At 37.8% G+C, this 22,305-nt stretch overlaps 1 protein-coding gene across 7 annotated transcripts in view; it reads left to right on the top strand.

The window, feature by feature from the left end:
- The first annotated feature begins 12,204 nt into the window (after window positions 1-12,204).
- The window catches only part of hgo (homogentisate 1,2-dioxygenase), a 1,123,318-nt gene continuing 1,113,217 nt past the window's right edge, over window positions 12,205-22,305 (top strand). For 2 of the 7 annotated variants that reach the window (XM_067766250.1, XM_067766249.1), the window contains exons 1-3: window positions 12,217-12,407; window positions 19,386-19,655; window positions 19,717-19,897. In XM_067766250.1, coding sequence (XP_067622351.1) covers window positions 12,384-12,407; window positions 19,386-19,655; window positions 19,717-19,897 — 475 coding nt within the window. In that variant the 5' untranslated portion in view covers window positions 12,217-12,383. Of the gene's footprint in view, window positions 12,408-19,385; window positions 19,656-19,716; window positions 19,898-22,305 lie in introns of all 7 variants that reach the window. The other 5 variants (XM_067766245.1, XM_067766247.1, XM_067766251.1 and 2 more) reach the window with 5 other exon arrangements.

The following is a 22,305-nucleotide window of genomic DNA, read 5'->3' as shown; positions in this document are numbered from 1 at the left end:
GCCCCATATAGCAGGACGGGTACGATAAGTGACTTGTAGAGTATGATTTTCGTTCGCCGAGAGAGGACTTTACTTTTCAATTGCCTACCTAGTCCAAAGTAGCATTTATTGGCAAGATTGATTCTTCGCTGGATTTCAGTGCTGATCTTGTTATTAGTGTTGGTGCTGGTTCCCAAATAAACGAAGTCTTTACTATTTCGAAATTATGGCTGCCAACAATAGCGTGGTTGCCAAGGCCGCATATGCGCTGACTCTTTGCTCGATGACAGTAGTACTTCGTTTTGGTCCTCATTCACCATCAAACCCATCTTTACCGCTTCTTTTTCCAGGTTGGAGTAAGCAGAACTAACAGCGCTGGTGTTTAGGCCGATGATATCAATGTCATCAGCATATGCCCAGTAATTGCACGCTTTTATAGTATATTGTTCCAGTGCGGCTAAGTTCTGCAGCTAGTATAATTTAATCGCTCGATAGGGGGTCACCCTGTCTGAAACCTCGTTAGTTTTCGAACGGCTCGGAGAGGTCCTTCCCAATTCTGACTGAGCTGATGGTGTTGCTCAACGTCATTTTGCACAGCCGTTATAAGTTTTGCGGGGAAACCAAATTCCGACATAGGGGCATATAGGCAGCTCCTTTTCGTGCTGTCGAAGGCGGCTTTAAAGTCGAAGAAGATGTGAGGTGTGTCGATTCTCTTTTCACGGGTTTTTCCAAGATTTGGGCGCATTGTGAAAATCTGGTCGATTGTAGATTTACCAGGTCTGAAGACGCACTGATAAGGTCCAATCAGCCGGTACACGGTGGGCTTCAATCTTTCGCACAATACACTTGAAAGGACCTTATATGCGATATTAAGAAGGCTGATTCCACGATAGTTGGTGCATTTTTGCAGTATCCCCCTTCTTGTGGGACTGGGCAAAGACCACTTAGATTGCAACCGTTCGGGCATGCTTTCGTCCGCCCATATTTGCTAAGAAGCTGCTGCATGCGCCCTTACCAACTCCTCGCCGCCGAACTTGAATAGCTCCCGCAGGCAATCCATCAGCGCCTACGGCCTTGTTGTTTTTCAATCTGGTTATTGCTATTCTAACTTCGTCATAATCGGGCGGGGGGAAATATATTCCATCATCATCGATTGTGGGATCGGGTTCTTCATCTCTGCGCGGTGAATTGCTGCCTCCATTTAGGAGAGCAGAGAAGTATTCCCTCCATAATCTAAGCACTCTCTGGACATCAGTTACAAGGTCGCCGTTTTTCATTCCTACAGGAGTTTGCCCCGGTCTTAAAACCTTTCGTCTGTCGCCGTATTTTTTGGTAGAATTTTCGGGCGTTATTCCTGGTAGCTAGCATCTCAAGCTCCTCGTACTCACGCCTTTCTGCTTCTGATTTTTTCTTCCTGAAAGGCGTCTCGCTCCCCTTTTCAACTCATGATAGCGTTCACACACTCCTATTGTCGCGCTCGCTTTTAACGTAGCCCTGTAGGCAGCGTCTTTTCTTTCGGTTGCAACGCGGCATTCTTCATTATGCCAGTTGTTTTTTTCGTGGCCGCCGGTAACCAATTTTTTCCTCGGCGGCAGTACGAAGTGCTTTGGAGATATGCTCCCACTGCTCCCTGTATTCCTTCAGGATGAGTTGTGCCCTCAGAGAGCAGGTGTGAGAGTCGAGTTGCGAAATCATTGGCAGTCTGTTATGATTGAAGCTTTTCGACGTCTAGCTTTCCTTGTGTTTTTCGTTCTTTGTTTTTAGCCGCGTTGAGGCGGGTGCGTATTTTGGTTGCAACGAGATAATGGTCCGAATCGATGTTAAGTCCTCGGATCGTGCGCACATCTAAAACACTGGAGGCATGCCGTCCGTCTATCACAACGTGATCGATCTGATTGCGAGTATTTCGATCAGGAGACAGCCATGTAGCTTGATGTATCTTTTTATGCATGAACCTCGTGCTGGATATGACCATGTTACGAGCACCGGCAAAGTCAATCAGCCTCAGTCCGTTAGGAGAAGTTTCATTGTGTAGGCTGAACTTTCCGACTGTAGGGCCAAAAAGACCTTCTTTGCCCACCCTGGCGTTAAAGTCGCCAAGCACGACTTTTATATCATGACGGGGGCAGCGCTAGTATGTGCGTTCTAATTGTTCATAAAAAGTGTCTTTCCCCTCATCGTCTTTCTCCTCTGTCGGCGCATGGGCGCAGAGGAATGATATATTAAAAAATTTTGCTTTTATTCGGATAGCGGCGAGACGCTCGTCCACAGGCGTGAACGCCAGCACTTGGCGACAAAGTCTCTCTCCCACCACGAATCCAACGCCGAAACTGCGCTTATTCGCATGGCCACTCCAATATATGTCACAATTTTTTATCTTCTTTCGTCCTTGCTTCGTCCAACGCATTCCTTGGATGGCGGTGATGTCAGATTTTGCTTTGACGAGGACATCAACCAGCCGGGCATCTGCACCAATCCCATTCAGGGACCGGACTTTCCAGGTGCATGCTTTCAATTAATTGTCCTTTAAACGTTTGCCATGGTCGTCATCAATAGAGAGTGTATTTATCCAAGGCTTGTTGTTATATTTCATTGGAGTATGGTTTTACGTGGCGGGCCCCAAGCCCAGCGCACAACCCGCTCAGCGGGGGTGAAAATATTACTTGGCACGTTTATATAGCGAGCCGCTTGCACCAGGACAGACGCCCGCTTGCAGCCGCACTTAGAGGTGCACAGACGCTGCCGATGAGATCTCCCCCGGCTAGCCCTTAAACCGATTATGTTAGAGTGGCCTAGCCAGGTTGTCGCCTTCTCACATTAGCTCACCGCTAAACGGGTGTTTAGCGGCTACCCAGAGGATACTTGGCCGCAAGCGACCGGCAGTAGTGAGCTGCTTGAACCGCATGCAAAAGAATTGCTCTGGCCATTCCCCGGTGAATGGCGGTCAGAAGCTTTCCCCACTTTCGTGGACTTCTACACACGGCCCCACCCTCCTTAAAAAAACCGAACAAATGTTATTAAGCTTTCAAAAGCGCGCCTAAAAAATCATATCCATACTATTAGGAATAAACTACATACAGAGTGTATGTGCCTACATGATGATTAAAAGGAATAGAAACAAAAAGGCAACTTTTAGTGACCAATTGTACAGCGAACAACGTGACATTCATATGGCTCAACAGCTAAAGTCATCTGCCTTTGCACTGATATGCATGTTGGAGGTTCGAGTTCAATGCTCAGCTCCCGAAAAGCTAGCTGATGAAGAAGTGAAATTCAGAAACATGTCCTAGTAACCATCGCCGTTTGTAAACTTACAATTTTTCTCTAATATCAATAACAAAATCCATTGTATAAAGCAATATGAGCAAAGCTCGCTAATTAAATATATTTAGATCATTCGTTGACAAAAGTCTGTTAATTATGTTTTTTCCTAACTCGTGACCGATGGGCTTGTTTTTCAGTTTTTCCAAGCACACCGCTCGTATTTTATGACCACTTTGGTATTGATGTGTGAACACTCTGTGCTCATTTCAAGCACTACTTGGGCTTGATTAAAGATTTTTCGTTCTCACGTTTCGAGAACGATTTGTGGTCGATTTAACAGTTTTCGGTCTTAATTCAAGAACGGTTTGTGCTTGATCATTTGTGGGAGTGGGAAGGTACCATTTATTAATTTAGAACATTTCATAACAAGTTTGAGAATTACCTGTGCATATGTGAATGGAACTGAACGAAAAATAAGAGTTAAAAAAATAGAACATAAAAAAATTGTTTTTTGTGTGACCATTCCCCGTCGTCCTTTTTTATTAGTCACTTGACTGCATCTTCTTTAGATACGACTTTCCTCAGTCGCGCCGTTTCGTTGGAGCATTATATGTCGGAAATAAATTCTTCCATGAAACCCGCTTTGATCTGTTGATTTCAAGTTTATAGATCCTCAACAGATATCTGTATTCGTCCCAGCACTTTTCTCTTTCCGCAAGTTTTGCCAGCTTAAAAATCTTTTTTACCTGCCCTCTAAGAAGATTCAGGTCCGTACTTCACCATGGTGGTTTTGATTACCTTTGAATCTTCTCAGATGACAAGCTCTGTTGTGCGCAGTTGTCGGCACCTTTGATAAGAAGTTGTTTCACTCCTCCAGCTCCTCTACGCTGGCAAACTCTTAAGGCTGCCCCAGTCTTCCTGATACACATTTCTGAAATTTGTACCACTCCATTGCCCTAGGATTTCTAAAGGGTGTCCCCTTCTCTACCCTTTTTACGGCGATTCAGAAGCTGGTGTATGGCTTGAGAATCATGGCCTGTCAAGGACTCTCCATTCATACCCAGATATATCCTGTTCAGAGCTCTATGTGATATCAAGCACATTCCTTGACGTAGGGCCAGCATATGTAGGCACGCTACTCCTGTTTGCCACCTGTAGACTATTCATTCTGTAGTATGTAACAAAAAGGACAAAAAAAAGGACCTCTATCATTAAAATCGTCCCCTCCCCATACGCTGTGATGCGCATTCGCATCCGCGCCTATGATAAGCATTTCCTTTCTTTTCCTTTCCTTTCCTTTCCTTTCCTTTCCTTTCCTTTCCTTTATTTTCCTTTGCTTTCATTTCCTTTCCTTTCCTTTCCTTTCCTATCCTTTCCTTTCCTTTCTTTATCTTATTTTATTTTCTTTTCTTTTCCTCTCTTTTCTTTTCTTTCCTTTTCTTTTCTTTTTTACCTTTTTTTCTTTTCTTTTCTTTTCTTTTCTTTTCTTTTCTTTTCTTTCCTTTCCTTTCCTCTCCTCTCCTCTCCTCTCCTCTCCTTTCCTTTCCTTGGACTTACTGTCCTTACTTCTCCTTTATTTTCTATTCTTTCCTCTTTTCCTTTCATTCCAGTTCGTTTTCTTTTCTTTCTCGTCCTTTCCTTTCTTTTCGCTAACTTTTGCTTATTCGTATGCGCTTTATAGCATCTGATCTTTCCTCTCTTAATAGCAAGTTATTGTTTGTGCATGTTTATTTTATTATTCTATCCATCTTTCAACTAATTACATATTTATATGTATGTATATTAAACCAGTATATATTTTCCTTAGCTGAGCGGTGTGATGGCTAAAACGTTGGGTTATTATTGATATAAAGAAAATTTGAAGAACCATTGATAGACTTTGGCTATACTTGCAATCATAGAAAAAATAGTTTAAAAACACCGCATGTGGCTTATTTTGACACTTTCAACATGATTTATTGCAGTTACGTACATAAATTAATTATTTGCCAGCAGAGTCAAAAGACGTCATAACCCAGCGGCTTAGGTACTTTGCCCACACAAGCTTCAGATCCTGCGAAGACCCAACTTTTTTTTCAGCAATTCTTCACTTTTATAATTAGTTTATTGGTTTATTTAAAAAAATATATTTGAAAAGTTATTATTTTTACTTAATGTTATTTTTTGCCTTTTTATTGTGTTTGTATGCATATAACTATGAAAAACGCGAAGATTGCAATAGTTAAGATCACCTCAGTAGCATATCTTACAAACTGTCTTACGAAGACATAAAACTGGTTGGCAGAGTAACCAATAGTCTAACGAAATATTTATGTATATCTTTCAAAGACACATGGGCCCCTTAAACTAAGGAATACCCATCAACATTTTAAGTTATCTTTCCAAGTGGCAAGGTTGAACTATAGTCAAATTTAACTGGAGTTTAAACTCGCTCCTAAAAACCGGGCTTTAGTCTAATAAGTTGTTGGACTGAATACTTGTAGGGTATTTGATTAGCATATCAAGTTTAAACTATGCACGCCTTTATTTTAGCTTGATAACAATATGTTTTTAACCGGTTACAAGTGACTTTTCGTATCCTGATTGCGTATAATAATAAAAAAAAAAATAAAATATATATATATATATATAATAATGTTGCCAGCAAATAGGTGCTAACGTCTTGTTACCAAGCAAAATTGCACAAATTGCAAAATTGCGTGTTTGGATTTTATCCTTGTTGAAAACAATTCTATATGCAATGCGTTAGGAACACCGTTAATCTTTCTATAATATTATCAATAAAATAAGTCAAACAAAAATCAACCAATCCTAACGAGATTTGGTAGCAGCACTTGCGAAATTGGGCAAGCCTGGAATAAAGCCACGCCCACTTCCATCCGACCTTCCGTCCGCCCATCTACATGGTAATTTGAGCAAAAATTTAAAAATATTCACTAAATTTGGTTTTAAATAAATAAATGTAAGGCGCGATAACTATAAAAGATTTTACGTCGAGCTTTTCCCCAATTTTTTTTGCTTCCATCTGCCCGGCCTACAACTATGTAATAAAAAAAAAACAAAAAAATGTATCCTCCATAGGGATAAAACCTGAGGGATTAGAAAGGGAGCATTGAAAAAGAAGAAGAAAGAGAAAGGCCTGTCATGTCCAGTTGGAGTCAACCCAACCTCTTTGGACGTTGTGCTGACTCCTCTCATTCTACATCGCCCCTCAAGCCTGACACTAGTCCATCTGTGTTTGTTTTAACTTAGTTCATGTCAGTATAGTCAAACGTCTGTACAACTTACTTCCCCTTTCGTTGCTCCAGTGCAACGCCCTAACCAGCCAAAACTTATTAAAAATTAATTTTTCTTTTTTCTTCTTCTTCACATGAGAAAACAAATTTATTAGAATAAAAAAACATCAAAAAAAGAAACAACTCGAGAAAAATTAAATCAAGATTTCCTATCCCTAACAAGAAATGCGTTTAATTCCGAACTTTATCGATTCCGATATGGACTTGAAATTTAAATCTAGATCTAAAAGTGTATTTATTACAAAAAAAAAAAAAAATCTTAAAAAGAAACCTTATAATTCAAAAAACGATGTGCCTATAACTAAACATAACCATGTCACATAATTCTTTTACTTTAGCTTCTTCTCTGCCACATACATTCAGCCCAAATCTTGTATTTTCTTTCCAATAAAAAAAAAGAAAAAAAATGGAAAATTCTGTTAAAACATATAACTTGCAGAATGATACTATCTATATGTTATATCTATAACTAAATTTTCAATTCGGTTAATTCATATAAAAAAAATATATATATAAGAGAATGAATATTTATTTAATATAATATGATTTATTATACGGTACAATTCGCCCAGTAGTTGAAACTCAACCACTACAAACTGCATTATAATTTGCTTTCTTTCACTTTCCTTCCCTTCTCTTTCTTTTCATTCCTTTCATCTCCTTCCTTTCCTTTTATTATTTTCCTTCTTTTTCTTTTCTTCTACTTCTTTCCTTTCCTTTTTTTTTTCCATCTTTTAATTTCCTTTATGTTCGTTTCCTTTCCTTCCCTTTCCTTTCCCTTCATTTCCTCCCCCTCCACTTCCTTATCTTTCCATTTATTTATATCTTCTCCGTTCCTTTCTTCTCTTTTCATTTCATTTCATTTATTTTATTTTCTTTTCAGTGTATATTCTGCTTAGCTGAGTTGTTTTCAAAAATCACCAATGTGGTTTATTTAAAAACTTTCAATATGATTTATCGCTGTTACGTACTTAATTTAATCAATTTCCAGCAGAGTTGGAAAGCCGTCATAGACCAACGGATTAGTTACTTTGCCCACACAAGGTTCAGAGCCTGCGATGACCATCAATTTTTTTATTCATAATTAATTTATTGAGTAATGTAACAAAAAATACAAACCTCTTTCATTAATATCGTACCATCCCCATTCGCATCCACGCCTATGATAACCCTTTACTTTTCTTCCTTTTTCTATCCTTTCTTTCCCTTTCCTTTTCCTTTCCTTTCACTTCCCTTCCCTTCATTTCTTTTCTTTTCCTGCCCTTTTCTTTCTTTTTATTTACTGTCCTTACCTCTCCCTTCTTTTCCTTTTCTTTCCCCTAATTACAGTTCCGTTTCTTTTCTTTCCCGTCCTTTCCTTTTCATTCTTTTTCTTTTCTTTCTTTTCGCTCACTTTTGATATTTCGTATTCGCTTCTTAGCATCTGATATTTCCTCTCTTAATAGCAAGTTATTGTTTGTGCATATTTATTTTATTATTATTATTCTATTCATCTTTCAGCTAATTACTTATTTATATGTATGTACATTAGGAGAATATACCTTAGCTGAGCGGTTTTAGATCTTGATAGATAACAAAAAAAATTCCAATTGGGCGGGATATGATGGCTAAAACGTTGGGCTATTATTGATATAAAGAAAATTTGAAGGAACCTTGATAGTCTTTGGCTATACTTGCAATCATTGAAAAAATAGTTTAAAAAACACCGCATGTGGTTTATTTTGACACTTTCAACATGATTTATTGCTGCTACGTACTTAAATTAATTATCTGCCAGCAGAGTCGAAAGCCGTCTTAGCCCAGCGGCTTAGGTACTTTGCCCACACAAAGTTCAGATCCTGCGACTTCACAACTTTTTTTCCAGCAATTCTTCACTTTTATAATTAGTTTATTGGTTTATTTAAAAAAATATATTTGAAAAGTTATTATTATTTACTTAATGTTATTTTTTCCTTTTTATTGTGTTTCTATGCATATACCTATGAAAAACGCGAAGATTGCATAGTTAAGATCACCTCAGTAGCATATCTTACAATCTGTTTTACGAAAGACAGAAAACTGGTTGGCAGAGTAACCAATAGTCTAACGAAATATTTATGCATGTCTTTCGAAAGACACTTGGGCCCCTTAAACTAAGAATACCATCAAAATTTTAAGTTATCTTTCCAAGTGGCAAGGTTAAAATATATCAACTTTAACTGGAGTTTAAACTCGCTCCTAAATACCGGTCCTTAGGCTAATAAGTTGTTTGACCGAATACTTGTAGGTATTTGATTAGCATCTCAAGTTTAAACTATGCACGCCTTTATTTTAGCCTGATAGCAATATGTTTTTAACCGGTTACAAGTGACTTTTCGTATTCTGATTGCGTATAATAATGTTGCCAGCAAATAGGTGCTAACGTCTTGTTACCAAGCAAAATTGTACAAAGTGAAAAATTGCGTGTTTGGATTTTATCCTTGTTGAAAACAATCTTTCTATAATATTATGAATAAAATATGTCAAACAAAAATTAACCAATCCTAACGAAATTTGGTAACAGCACGTGCGAAATTGGGCAAGCCTGTGATAAAGCCACGCCCACTTCCATCCGACCTTCCGTCCGCCCATCTATATGGTAATTTGAGCAAAAATTTAAAAATATTCACTAAATTTGGTTTTAAACAAAATAAATGTAAAGCGCAATAACTATAAAAGATTTTACGTCGAGCTTTTCTCCCAATTTTTTTATTTCCATCTGCCCGGCCTGCAGATATGTAATAAAAAAATTGTATCTTCCATAGGGATAAAACCTGAGGGATTAGAAAGGGAGCGTTGGAAAAGAAGAAGAAAGAGAAAGGTCTGTCCTGTCTAGTTGGAGTCTACCCAACCTCTTTGGAAGCTGTGCTGACTCCTCTCAGTCTACATCGCCCCTCAAGCCTGACACTAGTCCATCTGTGTTTGTTCTAACTTAGTCCATGTCAGTATAGTCAAACGTCTGTACAACTTACTTCCCCTTTCGTTGCTCCAGTGCAACGCCCTAACCAGCCAAAACTTATTAAAAATTAATTTTTCTTTTTTCTTCTTTTTCACATGAGAAAACAAATTTATTAGAATAAAAAAACTTCAAAAGAAGAAACAACCCGCGAAAAATTAAATCAAGATTTCCTATCCCTAACAAGAAATGCGTTTAATTCCGAACTTTATCGATTCCGATATAGACTTGAAATTTAAATCTAGATCTAAAAGTATATTTATTACAAAAAAAAATCTTAAAAAGAAACATTATAATTCAAAAAACGATTTGCCTATAACTAAACATAACCATGTCACATAACTCTTTTACTGTAGCTTCTTCGCTGCCACATACATACAGCCCAAATCTTGTCTTTCCTTTCCAATAAAAAAAATGGAAAATTATGTTAAAACATATAACTTGCAGAATGATACTATTTATAATTTATATCTATAATTAAATTTTCAATTCGTTTAATTCATATAAAAAATATATATATAAGGTGAGAATGAATATGTATTTAATATAACATGATTTAATATACGGTAGAGTTCGCCCAGTTGTTGAAACTCAACCACTACAAACTGCGTTATAATTTGTTTTCTTTCACTTTCTTTACCTTCTCTTTCTTTTCATTCCTTTCATCTCCTTCCTTTCCTTCTATTATTTTCCTTCTTTTTCTTTTCTTCTACTTCTTTCGTTCGCTTTTTTTTCCATCTTTTAATTTCATTTATTTTCCTTCCCTTTCCTTTCCCTTCATTTCCTCCCCCTCCACTTCCTTTTCTTTCCATTTTTTCTATCCTCTCCGTTCCTTTCTTCTCTTCTCATTTAATTTCATTTATTTGATCTTCTTTTCGGTGTTTATTCTGCTTAGCTGAGTGGTTTTCAAAAAACACCACATGTGGTTTATTTTGACACTTTCAATATGATTTATCGCTATTACGTACTTCAATTAATCAAATAACTATCTTATTTAGCTGGCTCAAAGTCTGTGTTGTAAAATAAAACACCGTTGGTGATTTTTTCTTTTTTCTCAACCAATATATTTCGACTACTCTGCGGCAATCGTCATCAGGGTTACAAAACTAATAAAAACAAAAATAATAATATATAAACAATTAACAAATTATCACAAAACATTTATCATTTTACATCTGCACATACGTTTCTTAGCACGTCTGCCCTGTGTGACGTGGAGTATGGTACTGTCTTCCTCTAAGCAAGTGTTTGTATATATGCGCGGAATTGTCCACGTCGCTCTTAAAGTTGAGTCGTATGTTAGTCGGTACGTTGATAATGTGTAACATTTCAATAGTGAATCGTTTAGTGTAGTGTTGTTCTTGTTGCAGTATTTTGGTTTCGTCAAAGTTAGGTATGTGCCCACTAGCTGCACAGTGTGCCATGAGTGCTGTTTTCTGGTTATTTTGTTGATTGCATTGTTTTAGATCGGATTTATGTTGTGATAGTCTTGTTTTTAGTTTGGACTTAGTTGTACCGACGTAAATACTATTGCAAGCTTCCTCAACCTTGCCTTGGTTTTATTTATGGTTGTCATTCGAAAGACACTTGGGCCGCTTCAACTAAAGAGACCAACAAATTTTTAAGTTATCTCCAAGTGGCAAGGTTAAACTATAGTCAACATTAACTGGAGTATAAACTCGCTCTGAAAAGCCTGGCCTTAGGCTAATAAGTTGTTTGACCGAATACTTGTAGGGTATTTGATTAGCATATCAAGTTTTAACTATGTACGCTTTTATTTTAGCGTAATAGCGAAATGTTTTTAAACGGTTTTATTTAGCTTGAGTTGACAGGCAGGCCGCATGCACGGCCGCACGGCCGTTGTGAACGAATCTTGTAATTGAAATTTAAGTAACTTCCCGATAAGCTGCAAGCTTGAAACTTGGAATATAGTTCAGAACACGATGACAATGCAATAATAAGAAAAAAAAAATCGCCGCTAGGTGGCGCAAGGATCGAGATATTCGCAAAATTCGCATTTGTGGTCTTATTTGGCTCATATTTGGAACACATAATACATGCAAGAATAGAAATCAACCTGTGAAAAAAAACCGCCGCTAGGTGGCGCATGGATTGAGATATTCACAAAAATCGTATTTGTGGTCCGATTTGGCTCATATTTGGAACACATAATACATGCAAGAATAAAAAGCCACGTCTTACATTTTTAGAAATTTCACGCGCCCAACGCTTTTATTTAATTGTCTGATCAACGCCCTAGATTGATAAGGAGTGTGATGACTAGTACTTAGGACCTACCTAATTATTTTCTAACTTTTCGTATTATTATTATTTCATGTAAGTATTGTTTTCAATAAAACCGTTTAATTAAAGAATTTTTTTTAAATTATTTTATTAACCGGTTACAAGCGACTATTCTTATTATGATTGCGTATAATAATGTTGCCAGCAAATAGGTGTTAACGTCTTGTTACCAAGCAAAATTGCACGTGTTTAAAACACGCGTTGTACAGAAAACCCAAAAATGTGTATATCTATGTATATAAGTGTACAAGAAAATACAAAACAATGTAAGCACTTATAAATACAAAATTTATTTAACATTTTGATTGTATTCTCAATTATGCACTTTTGCTTTGTGCTAGTAAAGATACTCGGTAATATAATAGTTTGGCTAGAAAACTGCTGGTAACCTTCAAAACAACGCCGTTTATGTTACTTTCGACTGAACTTAATTGTTTGCGATAAAAATATAATAGATACTATCAGTTGACTTCTATTATGATTTTGTTAGTTGCAGACAGTTTCCCTGCTAGTTTGGTTTCTTAATTGCATATCTCTCGTTAATAGCGGTAAGGAATTTTAAAGGTATGTCAATAATGACGGATTACGATGTAAGTACTGTCTATGTATGATCTTAATAGTACCGCAACACTGTGAAGGCGATAATGCATATTTATTGGGGATTAAGTTATTTAAGAACAAGTTACTCTAATTTTAAAGTACCTTTGCTTTAAAAGCTTAAGCATATGGAAAAAAGTCAGCTAATGCCGACTTTGATACAGTGCATTTTATATTGATTCCTTTGGTGACAAATGTTTTGGATTTAATTCTTTCTGAAAACAATTTTTGCATTCTTTGCTCTTTTTAAGGCTGTGATTTCATTGTTCCCTTTCGAATGTTGACAAAAAATTCTATCTGAGATGCCGTGGGAACACCGTTATTCTTTCTATAATATTATCAATGAAATAAATCAAACAAAAATAATTAAACAAAATTTTTAAGTTAAACGGTTTTATTGAAAACATTATTTACATGAAATAATAATAATACTAAAATATAGAAAATAATTAGGTAGTTCCTAGGTACTAGTCATCACCCTCCTCATCAATCTAGGGCGTTGATCAGACAATTAAATAAAAGCGTTGGGCGCGTAAAATTTCTAAAAATGTAAGGCGTAGCATAACCTGATTACGGTTCAGTTGGTCTTACTTATGAATATCAATAGAAATTTGACGTGTCCAACGCTTTTACTTAATTGTCTGATCAATGCCCTAGATTGATGAGGAGTGTGGTGACTAGTACCTAGGACCTACCTAATTATTTTCTAGCTTTTAGTATTATTATTATTTCATGTAAGTATTGTTTTCAATAAAACCGTTTCACTTAAAAAATTTTTTAAAATTATTTTATTTTCAAGTTTTTAGTCTTTATTTAATTGCCTATTATTTCTCATTCTATTTAGTTCATTTAGTGACTCATTATTACAAGAACTCTTTCCTGACAATTTGTTACAATCTAAGTCTTCAATACATAATCCTTCCAAAGACTTTACTCGACTCTGCGCCACGTATGCTTGTCCCCCCTCCAACTCCAAAATATTTTGATGTCACTTCTACCGGACTGTATGCAATATCAGTTCCAAATATGACCCAAGTCGGACTTCATAGGTCGCTTTCTATTCATGTATGTATTATGTGTTCCAAATATGGTCCAAATCGGACCAAAAATACGATTTTTTTGAATATCTCGATCTATGTACCACCTAGCGGCGATATTTTTTCATAGGCCGCTTTCTATTCTTGTATGTATTATGTGTTACAAATATGAACCAAATCGGACCACAAATAGGATTTTTGAGAATATCTCGATCCTTGCGCCACCTAGCGCCGATTTTTTTTCATAGGTCGCTTTCTATTGTTGTATGTATTATGTGTTCCAAATATGAGCCAAATCGGACCGCAAATACGTTTTTTGTGAATGTCTTAGTCCTTGCGCCACCTAGCGGAGATGTTTTTCATAGGTCGCTTTCTATTCTTGTATCTATTATGTGATCCAAATATGAGCCAAATCGGACCACAAATACGATTTTTGTGCATATCTCCATGCTTGCGCCACCTAGCGGCGATTTTTTTCATAGGTCGCTTTTTATTCTTGTATGTATTATGTGTTACAAATATGAACCAAATCGGACCACAAATAGGATTTTTGAGAATATCTCGATCCTTGCGCCACCTAGCGCCGATTTTTTCCATAGGTCGCTTTCTATTGTTGTATGTATTATGTGTTCCAAATATGAGTCAAATCGGACCACAAATACGATTTTTGTGAATATCTTGATCCTTGCGCCACCTAGCGGAGATTTTTTTTCATAGGTCGCTTTCTATTCTTGTATCTATTATGTGTTCCAAATATGAGCCAAATCGGACCACAAATACAATTTTTGTGAATATCTCGATCCTTGCGCCACCTAGCTGCGATTTTTTTCCTATTATTGCATCGTCATCGGGTTCTGAACTATATTCCAAGTATAAAGCTTGTAGCTTATCGGGAAGTTACTTAAATTTCAATAACAAAATTCGTTCACAACAGCCGTGCATGCGGCCGTGTGGCCTGCCTGTCAAGTCAAGCTAAATAAAACCGTTTAAAAATCGACCAATCCTAACGAAATTTGGTTACACCACATGCGAAATTGGGCGAGATCACCTCGCCCACCTTTTATACCCAGCCGACCGTCTATCCTTCTGTCCGCACATCAATATGGTAATTTGAGCAAAACTTGAGATATATTCATTAAATATATTCTAAATTACACCAAAATCCTATTCAAATACTCCCAGAAATTCCTCGCAATAAATTTGAAAACGCCCGAAAACTCAAATAAATAGAAGTAGTTTTTGATAAAAATATGATCGAATCTGAACTTGTGGAACCTTCACATCTTTTTTGTATACCTGTCATATAAAGCAGCTTCGGAGCTAGAGATGCAGATTTCAGTCATTTCGTTTCCCGGAATTTTTGGGATCTGGTGAAAATTAACGACCAAGCCTGTTACATAACCTGCTGTTAGGGCAAGGCAAGCTGACAAGTGGCATGTTGGCCAGCCCAGCTAAAACTCGTCGGACGGGTGGGGTTCCTGCCCGACCTACAGGTATATAATCAAAAAACGTATTCCCCATGCCAAAGGGATAGAACCTGAGGGATTGGAATGGGGGCGTTAGAAAAGCAGAAGAAAGAGAAAGTCCTGTCAGTTGGACCAAACCTCATTGGACGCTTTGCTGACTCCTTTCATTCTACAGCGGCCCTAAAAATTGACACTAGTCCATCTAATTGGTTGGCAGTATAGTCAAGCTTCTGTGCAACTTATTTCCCGTTTCGGTGCTCCAGTGTAACACCCACACCAAACAAAAATGATTAGAAACTCATATATCTTTCTTTCTTCTTTTTCATATGAGAATACAAGTTTATTAGAATAAAAAAACTTCAAAAAGAAACAACTCGAGAAAAATTATATTAAGATTTCCTATCCCTAGCAACAAAAGCCGAACTATATCGATTACGATATGGACTTGAAATTTAAATCTAGATCTAAAAGCATTTTTATTAAAATCAAAAACAAAAAATCTCAAAAAACAAAAAATACGTTATATTTCAAAAACGATTTGCCTACAACTAAATATAACCATGTATTAATTATATTCTATCACAAAATTCCTACTATTTTAAATTTTTCTCTGCCACATATATTACGCCCCAATCTTGTCTTTTCTTTCCAACTTTTTATTCAATCAAAATATTATATCCTATTATTTAAAATTTTACTAAGTGAATGTGAAGCGTAGGAATTCAATTCAAAAAATGGGTTAAGGAAATCTTGTAAAAAAATTTAAGAAAATGCTGTCTTAACATAAAACTTGTAGAATAATAATTTATGATACTATTTAATTTTCAATTCGATTAAGTCATATAAAAAATAATATATATGAGGTAAGATAATGAATATGTATTTATTATAACATGATGTATTATATTGTAACGAATTTACTTGCAAATCCTCTTATTTGCCCTTTTGCTAGGTTCGTATCGCTAAACTGTTGAATAAATAACTCCAATATTGAATAATGGAAAAATGGCCTTTATTAAAATACTTCACAATAACACTTATACTTTGCTATTCGCTGACTTAATAACCAAACTGATTGATAACTCAAATGAAACTCTACTATTGGCCGCCAGATCGCGTGCTTAATCAATAACTGATTGATTGCTCAACTCAAACTGAATTCCTTCTTACTCGCCTGCACTGCTTTTATAGTTTACGCTGCATACTTCTAGGCTCTTCGATTTCCAGAAGTTACTAGTTGTTTCGGCTACAAAATCGCCAGCCACAACTACGTGCACAAATTATTGCTCTCTCTTGTGACAACTCAGATAAGGTATATGCATGTGTTTGTAGTTTACAGTCTCCCGCACACACATAAGCGTATAAGTAAATTCATGGGTGTGTGACATCTCATCTCTCGCTGCCTTGTATGTAAATGTTGCTCGTCGGAATGTGTACATATGTGTAGACGCAATTATTGATTCGTTTATGTAGATACATAATGATTGAATTATTGATGTGCATTCACGTCACTGCTTAGATCGGCTTAGAGCTGGCAGCACTCCTTAGTTTTGCTAATATTCGTAACACTGCCCTCCACCTAAGTCTGATCGTCCCGATCAGACAAATCTCCCAATCTAAACGCCGCTAGCATCTCCAAATGTACCACCCTTCTAATCCGTGGTTTCCCAGTGGTTTGTATGCGGTAGATGGTATCACTGATCTTCTTCACAACTTTGTACGGGCCTTCCCAACTGAACCGAAATTGGGCTGGGACACCTTTCCGCCGGTGAGGGTTGTTTAACAGTACCAAATCTCCATTCCGGAAACCTTCCGAATTATTTTCCCTGTCGTACCTGTGTTCCATCTTACTACTCATTATTCTGGATCGTTCTCTCGCACTCTGTTGCTTGGCCAATGAAGAACTACTTTGTAGAGCTTGTTCTTGACGGATTGGCTTCACATACTCAGTATCGTTCCGACGTTTCCCAACAAAAGTGCGCGCTGGCTTGAAATAATCCTTGCATTCTTTCTGAAAAACTCTTTCAGTGAATTTAGTGCGTCCATTAGGGTTTGTTGATGCCGATCTTTTCCTCGCAGGTACTTTTAATTTCGCTTTATTTGGCACATTCGATCCATCAACCTTTGCTCGATCTACTTTCCTTGACTTTCGTGGTCTCTGTCGAATCTCCTCGACCAGCACTCGCTTACTGCTGAACCCTTTTTCCAAACTGAAGTTAAGTGGCACATCTTGGTTCTCATAATGCATCACGTCGATCTTGATGTCATGGTCAACCAAGAAATCCACTCCCAATATAACTTCATCAACGATCTCCGCCACAACGAATTTGTGTAGAACCATGACCTTCCCAATTAGGACTTCACATATTACTTCTCCCTGAACTTGGTTATATTCGCCTGTGACCGTACGCAACCTCGCTCCAGGTAATGACTTTATGCCCCTGTAGACCAAATCAGATCGAATCAAGGAATGAGATGCCCCCGTATCTACAGTCAGTACACGCTCTTTACCATCCACATTCCCTCTGATGGTAAGACTGCTTGATTTCCTTCCAATCTGCGACACAGATATCACAGGACATTCAACAGCCGGGGCAAGTTTTCGTTCTTTACTTTCGACACGCTCTTGCTCATTTCCGCCAGCTTTGCGTTTACGGCCACCCACATTGTTAGAACTATTAGGACCAAGATCGCAATGACGTGCAATGTGACCTGGGTTGCCGCACTTGAAACATTTAATAACTCCGGCATTCTTCTGTTGAGATCCCCTTAGTGCTTCCAAAATTGTGTCTACCCACTCCGGCCTTTCCACCTCCACACGATGAGCCCCGTATGCTGGTTTACTCAATAATGACGCCGTTTCCTGAGTCAATGCATGTGATACCGTTTCAGAAAATGTCAGCTTTGGGTTTGCGTATGTAGCTCGCTTCGTTTCCACGTCCCGTATGCCATTTATGAAACTCTGGATTTTTACCCTTTCAGTGTATTCCACGGGTGCGTCCGCATTTGCAAGATGAGCCAATCTTTCAATATCTGAAGCAAACTCCTGCAAAGTCTCATTCGCTCTTTGGTGACGGTTTTGCAACTCAATTTGGAATATCTGTTTCCTATGCTCGCTTCCGTAACGTCTCTCGACAGCGGCCATCAATGCTTCATAGTTGTTCCGCTCTCCTTCGGGAATCGTCTGTAGGATTTCGGCTGCTGGCCCCTTCAATGCCACGAACAGTGCAGCAACTTTATCTTCAGCATTCCATTGGTTCACTGCTGCGGTCTTCTCAAACTGGCAGAGCTGGCAGCACTCCTTAGTTTTGCTAATATTCGTAACAATATGTATACCAGAGCTCGTCCAGTGGTTGAAATTCAACAACTTCAATTATACGTTTGCTTTTCTTCACTTTCTTTTCTTTCCTTTCATCTCATTCCTTTCGTTTTATTTAATTTTCCTTATTTTTCTTTTATTGTATTCCTTTTCTTTGCCCTGTCTTTTTCTTTACATATTTTAATTCCGTGCTCTGAGATCTACTAAGAATTTTTGTTGTTATATCGATCGCTGGTTCGAATCGAGCTCAAGGCCTAACAATAATTATTTTATCTTATTACTGTTATGATACATTTTTTCTTAAATTAAAAAGTTTGTTTAAATTGGAATAGAAGAAAGAAAAACCTTTGGACAACTTCCAAAGCTCGTTGTGTAAACGAAACTAAATTCGGCACGTATACAACTACAAGCAGCAGAGCCTAGTGGTTTAGGCAACTGCAGTTTCACCGATTTATCCGTAGTTCGGGTCTCGGTGAAACCTTTGATAAAATAACGAAATTGCACGACTATGATTACATGGTGATTTTCAAAATGGTGCCGTCGCAATATGCCAGTAAATGCTTCCTTGCTTTTCAGTTTTTCCTAATAAACAAAAATAATTCAATTATTATAAGCCGGTGTTGAACTCATGAATTCTCAAATATGACATAATAATGATATCTGAACCTATTTTTTTGTTTTTAGTCATAATTTTTTTTATCTATGGTCCAAACAAATCGTGCCGGTTTTACAAAACCGTCGATACTTAAAAATGGCCAGAAATAAATAAATGCAAGCCCCAATAAGCTCCGAAGTGATTTAAGCTTCTCTTTGAATTTGCGTCGTGCTCATTTTTAATTTTAACTACAAATAGGCGGGACTGAATGTTTTTCGCCGACTCCGAACGGCATCTGCAAGCAGATGAGTTTTCTCTGAGAAGCTTTTTCATGGCAGAAGTACACTCGGAGTGTTTGCCTAATAACTACCGAGGTGTGGCCGCGATTAGAATTTTTTTTCTAATTGAAAAAACTTGTTCTTAAATTTTTCATGTTGCTTTGCCCTGGATTTCAACCCAGGACCTTCGGTGTGGTGGGCGAAGCACGCTATCGCCACACCACGGCGGCCATAGTTTTATAAAATGTTACATTGACTGCATTTCTGTTCTTTCAGTATATGAGTGGTTTTGGATCACACTTTTCGTCAGAAGATCATAGGTGTCCGAAGTCGCTACCCGTTGGTCAAAACAGCCCACAAAAGTGTCCGTATGGTTTGTACGCAGAGCAGTTATCGGGAAGTGCTTTCACTGCCCCACGAAAGGAAAATTTAAGATCTTGGCTTTACAGGATACGGCCAAGTGTTATGCATGAGCCGTTTAAGCTCTTAGAAACTGAGACAGAACTTAGAAATGATTGGAATGAGCAACTGTCAAGTCCGAATCAGGTAAAATCAAATTCTTTATCGCAAGGGCGATAATTAGTTCAGAAATATGTTTAAATTCCAGATGCGTTGGATGCCTTTTCATATTCCAACAGAGAACGACATTAATTTTGTTGAAGGTATTCATACAGTCTGTGGTTCAGGGGAAGTGCGCACCCGCGATGGTATTGCCATTCATGTCTATCTTTGCAATACATCTATGCCACTTTCAGCTTTTTACAACAGCGATGGAGACTTTTTAATAGGTAAGTGTTATTACTTAATTAGATATGAATCGTAATTCAATACAGTCTAAACAATTAAAACGATTAGTAAGCTGAACTTGTGAAAAATTTTCTTTATAATTCAATATGGCAAATTAATAAGATTAACAAGTAAGGATGGGACTGTCTTCGGCTGTGCCGAAGATTTCATACCTTTCATGAATTGGGCTGAACAATAATGTTATCCCATTCGTAATCTCCAAAAAAATGTGCTGTATAAGATAAGAAATATATAATGAACAGATGTACATACCTAAACGATTTTAAGATAAATATAAAAAAATGGTAAAAAACCCCCTTCTCTGAACGATCGGTCATATGGGATATATATTATATATAGCTCCGATCGAAATGATTTTTACAGGAAATCTTCTATGATATATTAGAATATATATCACCAAGTTTCACGTTTTTTATTGGAAAATAAGGGAGAAATGACCAAAAATCTTTCTATATGAACGTCCGGTTGTATGGGATATATATTATATATAGCTCCGATCGAAATGATTTTTTCATGAAATCTTCTATGATATATTAGAATAAATATCACGAAGTTTAACGGACGGACGGACAGACGGACGGACGGAAAGACGGACATGGCTAATATCAACTCAGTTCGTCGCCCTGATCAATTCGTTATAGTTATATCTTCTATATTTCTCAACGTTACAAACATCGGACCAAAGTTAATATACCATTTCATGTTCATGAAAGGTATACAAAATTGTTGGTCACTGTTAGGTTAGGTTGACTGGCTGCACGACCGACCTGAAAACTTTTACAAAAACCAGGACCTATGTTTGTTATACAATAACTCCGTCCTCTTGGCAAATTCTAGAAGCTTTCTTGGAAATATGCTCTTTGCTGCTTCTAGATCTGATAGCTGTGCTATTCCTAAGCCTGGTATATGCAGAGTAAATTATTTATGGTGGATTATGATTAAAAATTATTTTCCAATTTTAAGTTCGGTTAGCTATAAAAGCGTAGTTTTTCATTTTATTTTTTTTTCAAACTAATTCTTCAATTCAATTTTTAAAAAAAGATATTGCAAATTAACGTAAAATTGATCCGGCGGAGCTTACTTGCTTCAATTACCTCACTTCAATAGAAATATGACTATGGACTTTTTCCAGAAATCAGGGCCGGCTCTACCATATACGCGAACTACGCGACCGCATAGGGCAGAACATCGTCTATTTTCCCACAGTACAGGCAGCTCGGGTTATCAACCTTGCCCATTCTGTGAAGGTATTTGCGGAAGTAACCGTGTCCCGTTAGAAACTGGGTCAGGTAAAAGTCTACCTCTCCGTGTGGTCGCTTCAACTATGGATTCAGTTCAGGGATTAGTTTCCTAGTCCACTTTCCTACGATGCTGTTGCTCCACTGATCTTGCCAGCGTCGAATCGATTCTTCTCGCACCTGCATGGCAACAGCAGCTCTACTTGCTTGCGATCCGTTGTCGTATATTGGTTTTGTTTCCTTAGCAAGAAGATATATTGGTATGGTTCCCGCAACGACCAGGACAGCTTCAGCCGATACCGTGCTGTAAGCCGAAGATATTCGCAGCGCCCCTCTGCGTTGGACCGAGGTGAGGGCGACTCGGTTCTTCCGGTATTTCATTGCGTTCGCCCAGATTTCTGCACGATATTAGAGTATAGAATCCAAGTCTGATGCAAGCACCTTCCTTGTGCATGGCTTTGGGCCACCTGTGTTTGCCATTAATCTACCCAAATTCGCTATTGTGCGCGCAGCTATTTCACAGGCTCCTCTTATGTGATCCGAGTAGTTGAGTTTGCTGTCTAACCCCACTGCCAGATATTTCGTTGAGGCGAGTGTTTCTATTGGCTGGTCCTCAACCATCATGTTCCTGGTAGTGGGAGTACGTCTCTTTGTGAGGATGACGATCTACTTTTTTGCTGTTGGTAGCTGGAGACCGTGCTCAGCCATCCACCTATTTACATTACGCATGACCTGGTTTAATTTTAGCTGTGCCAGCTCGCAGCTTGGTGCTGTTATCACAGCTGCCATGTCGTCTGCAAAAGCAACGAGGAAGGTGCTTTCTGGCATGTCTAATCGAAGAAGACTGTCGTAAGTTATATCCCAGAGATCGGGACCTAGTACCGAACCCTGGGCTGCTCCACCTGTTATTTTTACTTTTTTTTGACCGTGAGTGGTTTCACATATTGGATACCGGTCTCTTAAGTAGTCCCTTAAAGTTTCTAATAAATGTTGCGGAACTTTGAAAGTGTTTTCTAATGCCTCAAGCATGCCCTCCCACCTAGCTGAGTTAAAAGCGTTTTTGACGTCCAGCGTGACCAGCAACACTTTAGGTCTTGCTCTGTGGCACTATAACTTCTGCTATGGCATCGATTGTGGATTGCCCCCTCCGA

The sequence above is a fragment of the Eurosta solidaginis genome, chromosome 2, assembly GCF_040869045.1.
Source record: "Eurosta solidaginis isolate ZX-2024a chromosome 2, ASM4086904v1, whole genome shotgun sequence".
Classification (NCBI taxonomy): domain Eukaryota; kingdom Metazoa; phylum Arthropoda; class Insecta; order Diptera; family Tephritidae; genus Eurosta; species Eurosta solidaginis.
This window is presented reverse-complemented; position numbering and strand designations above follow the sequence as displayed.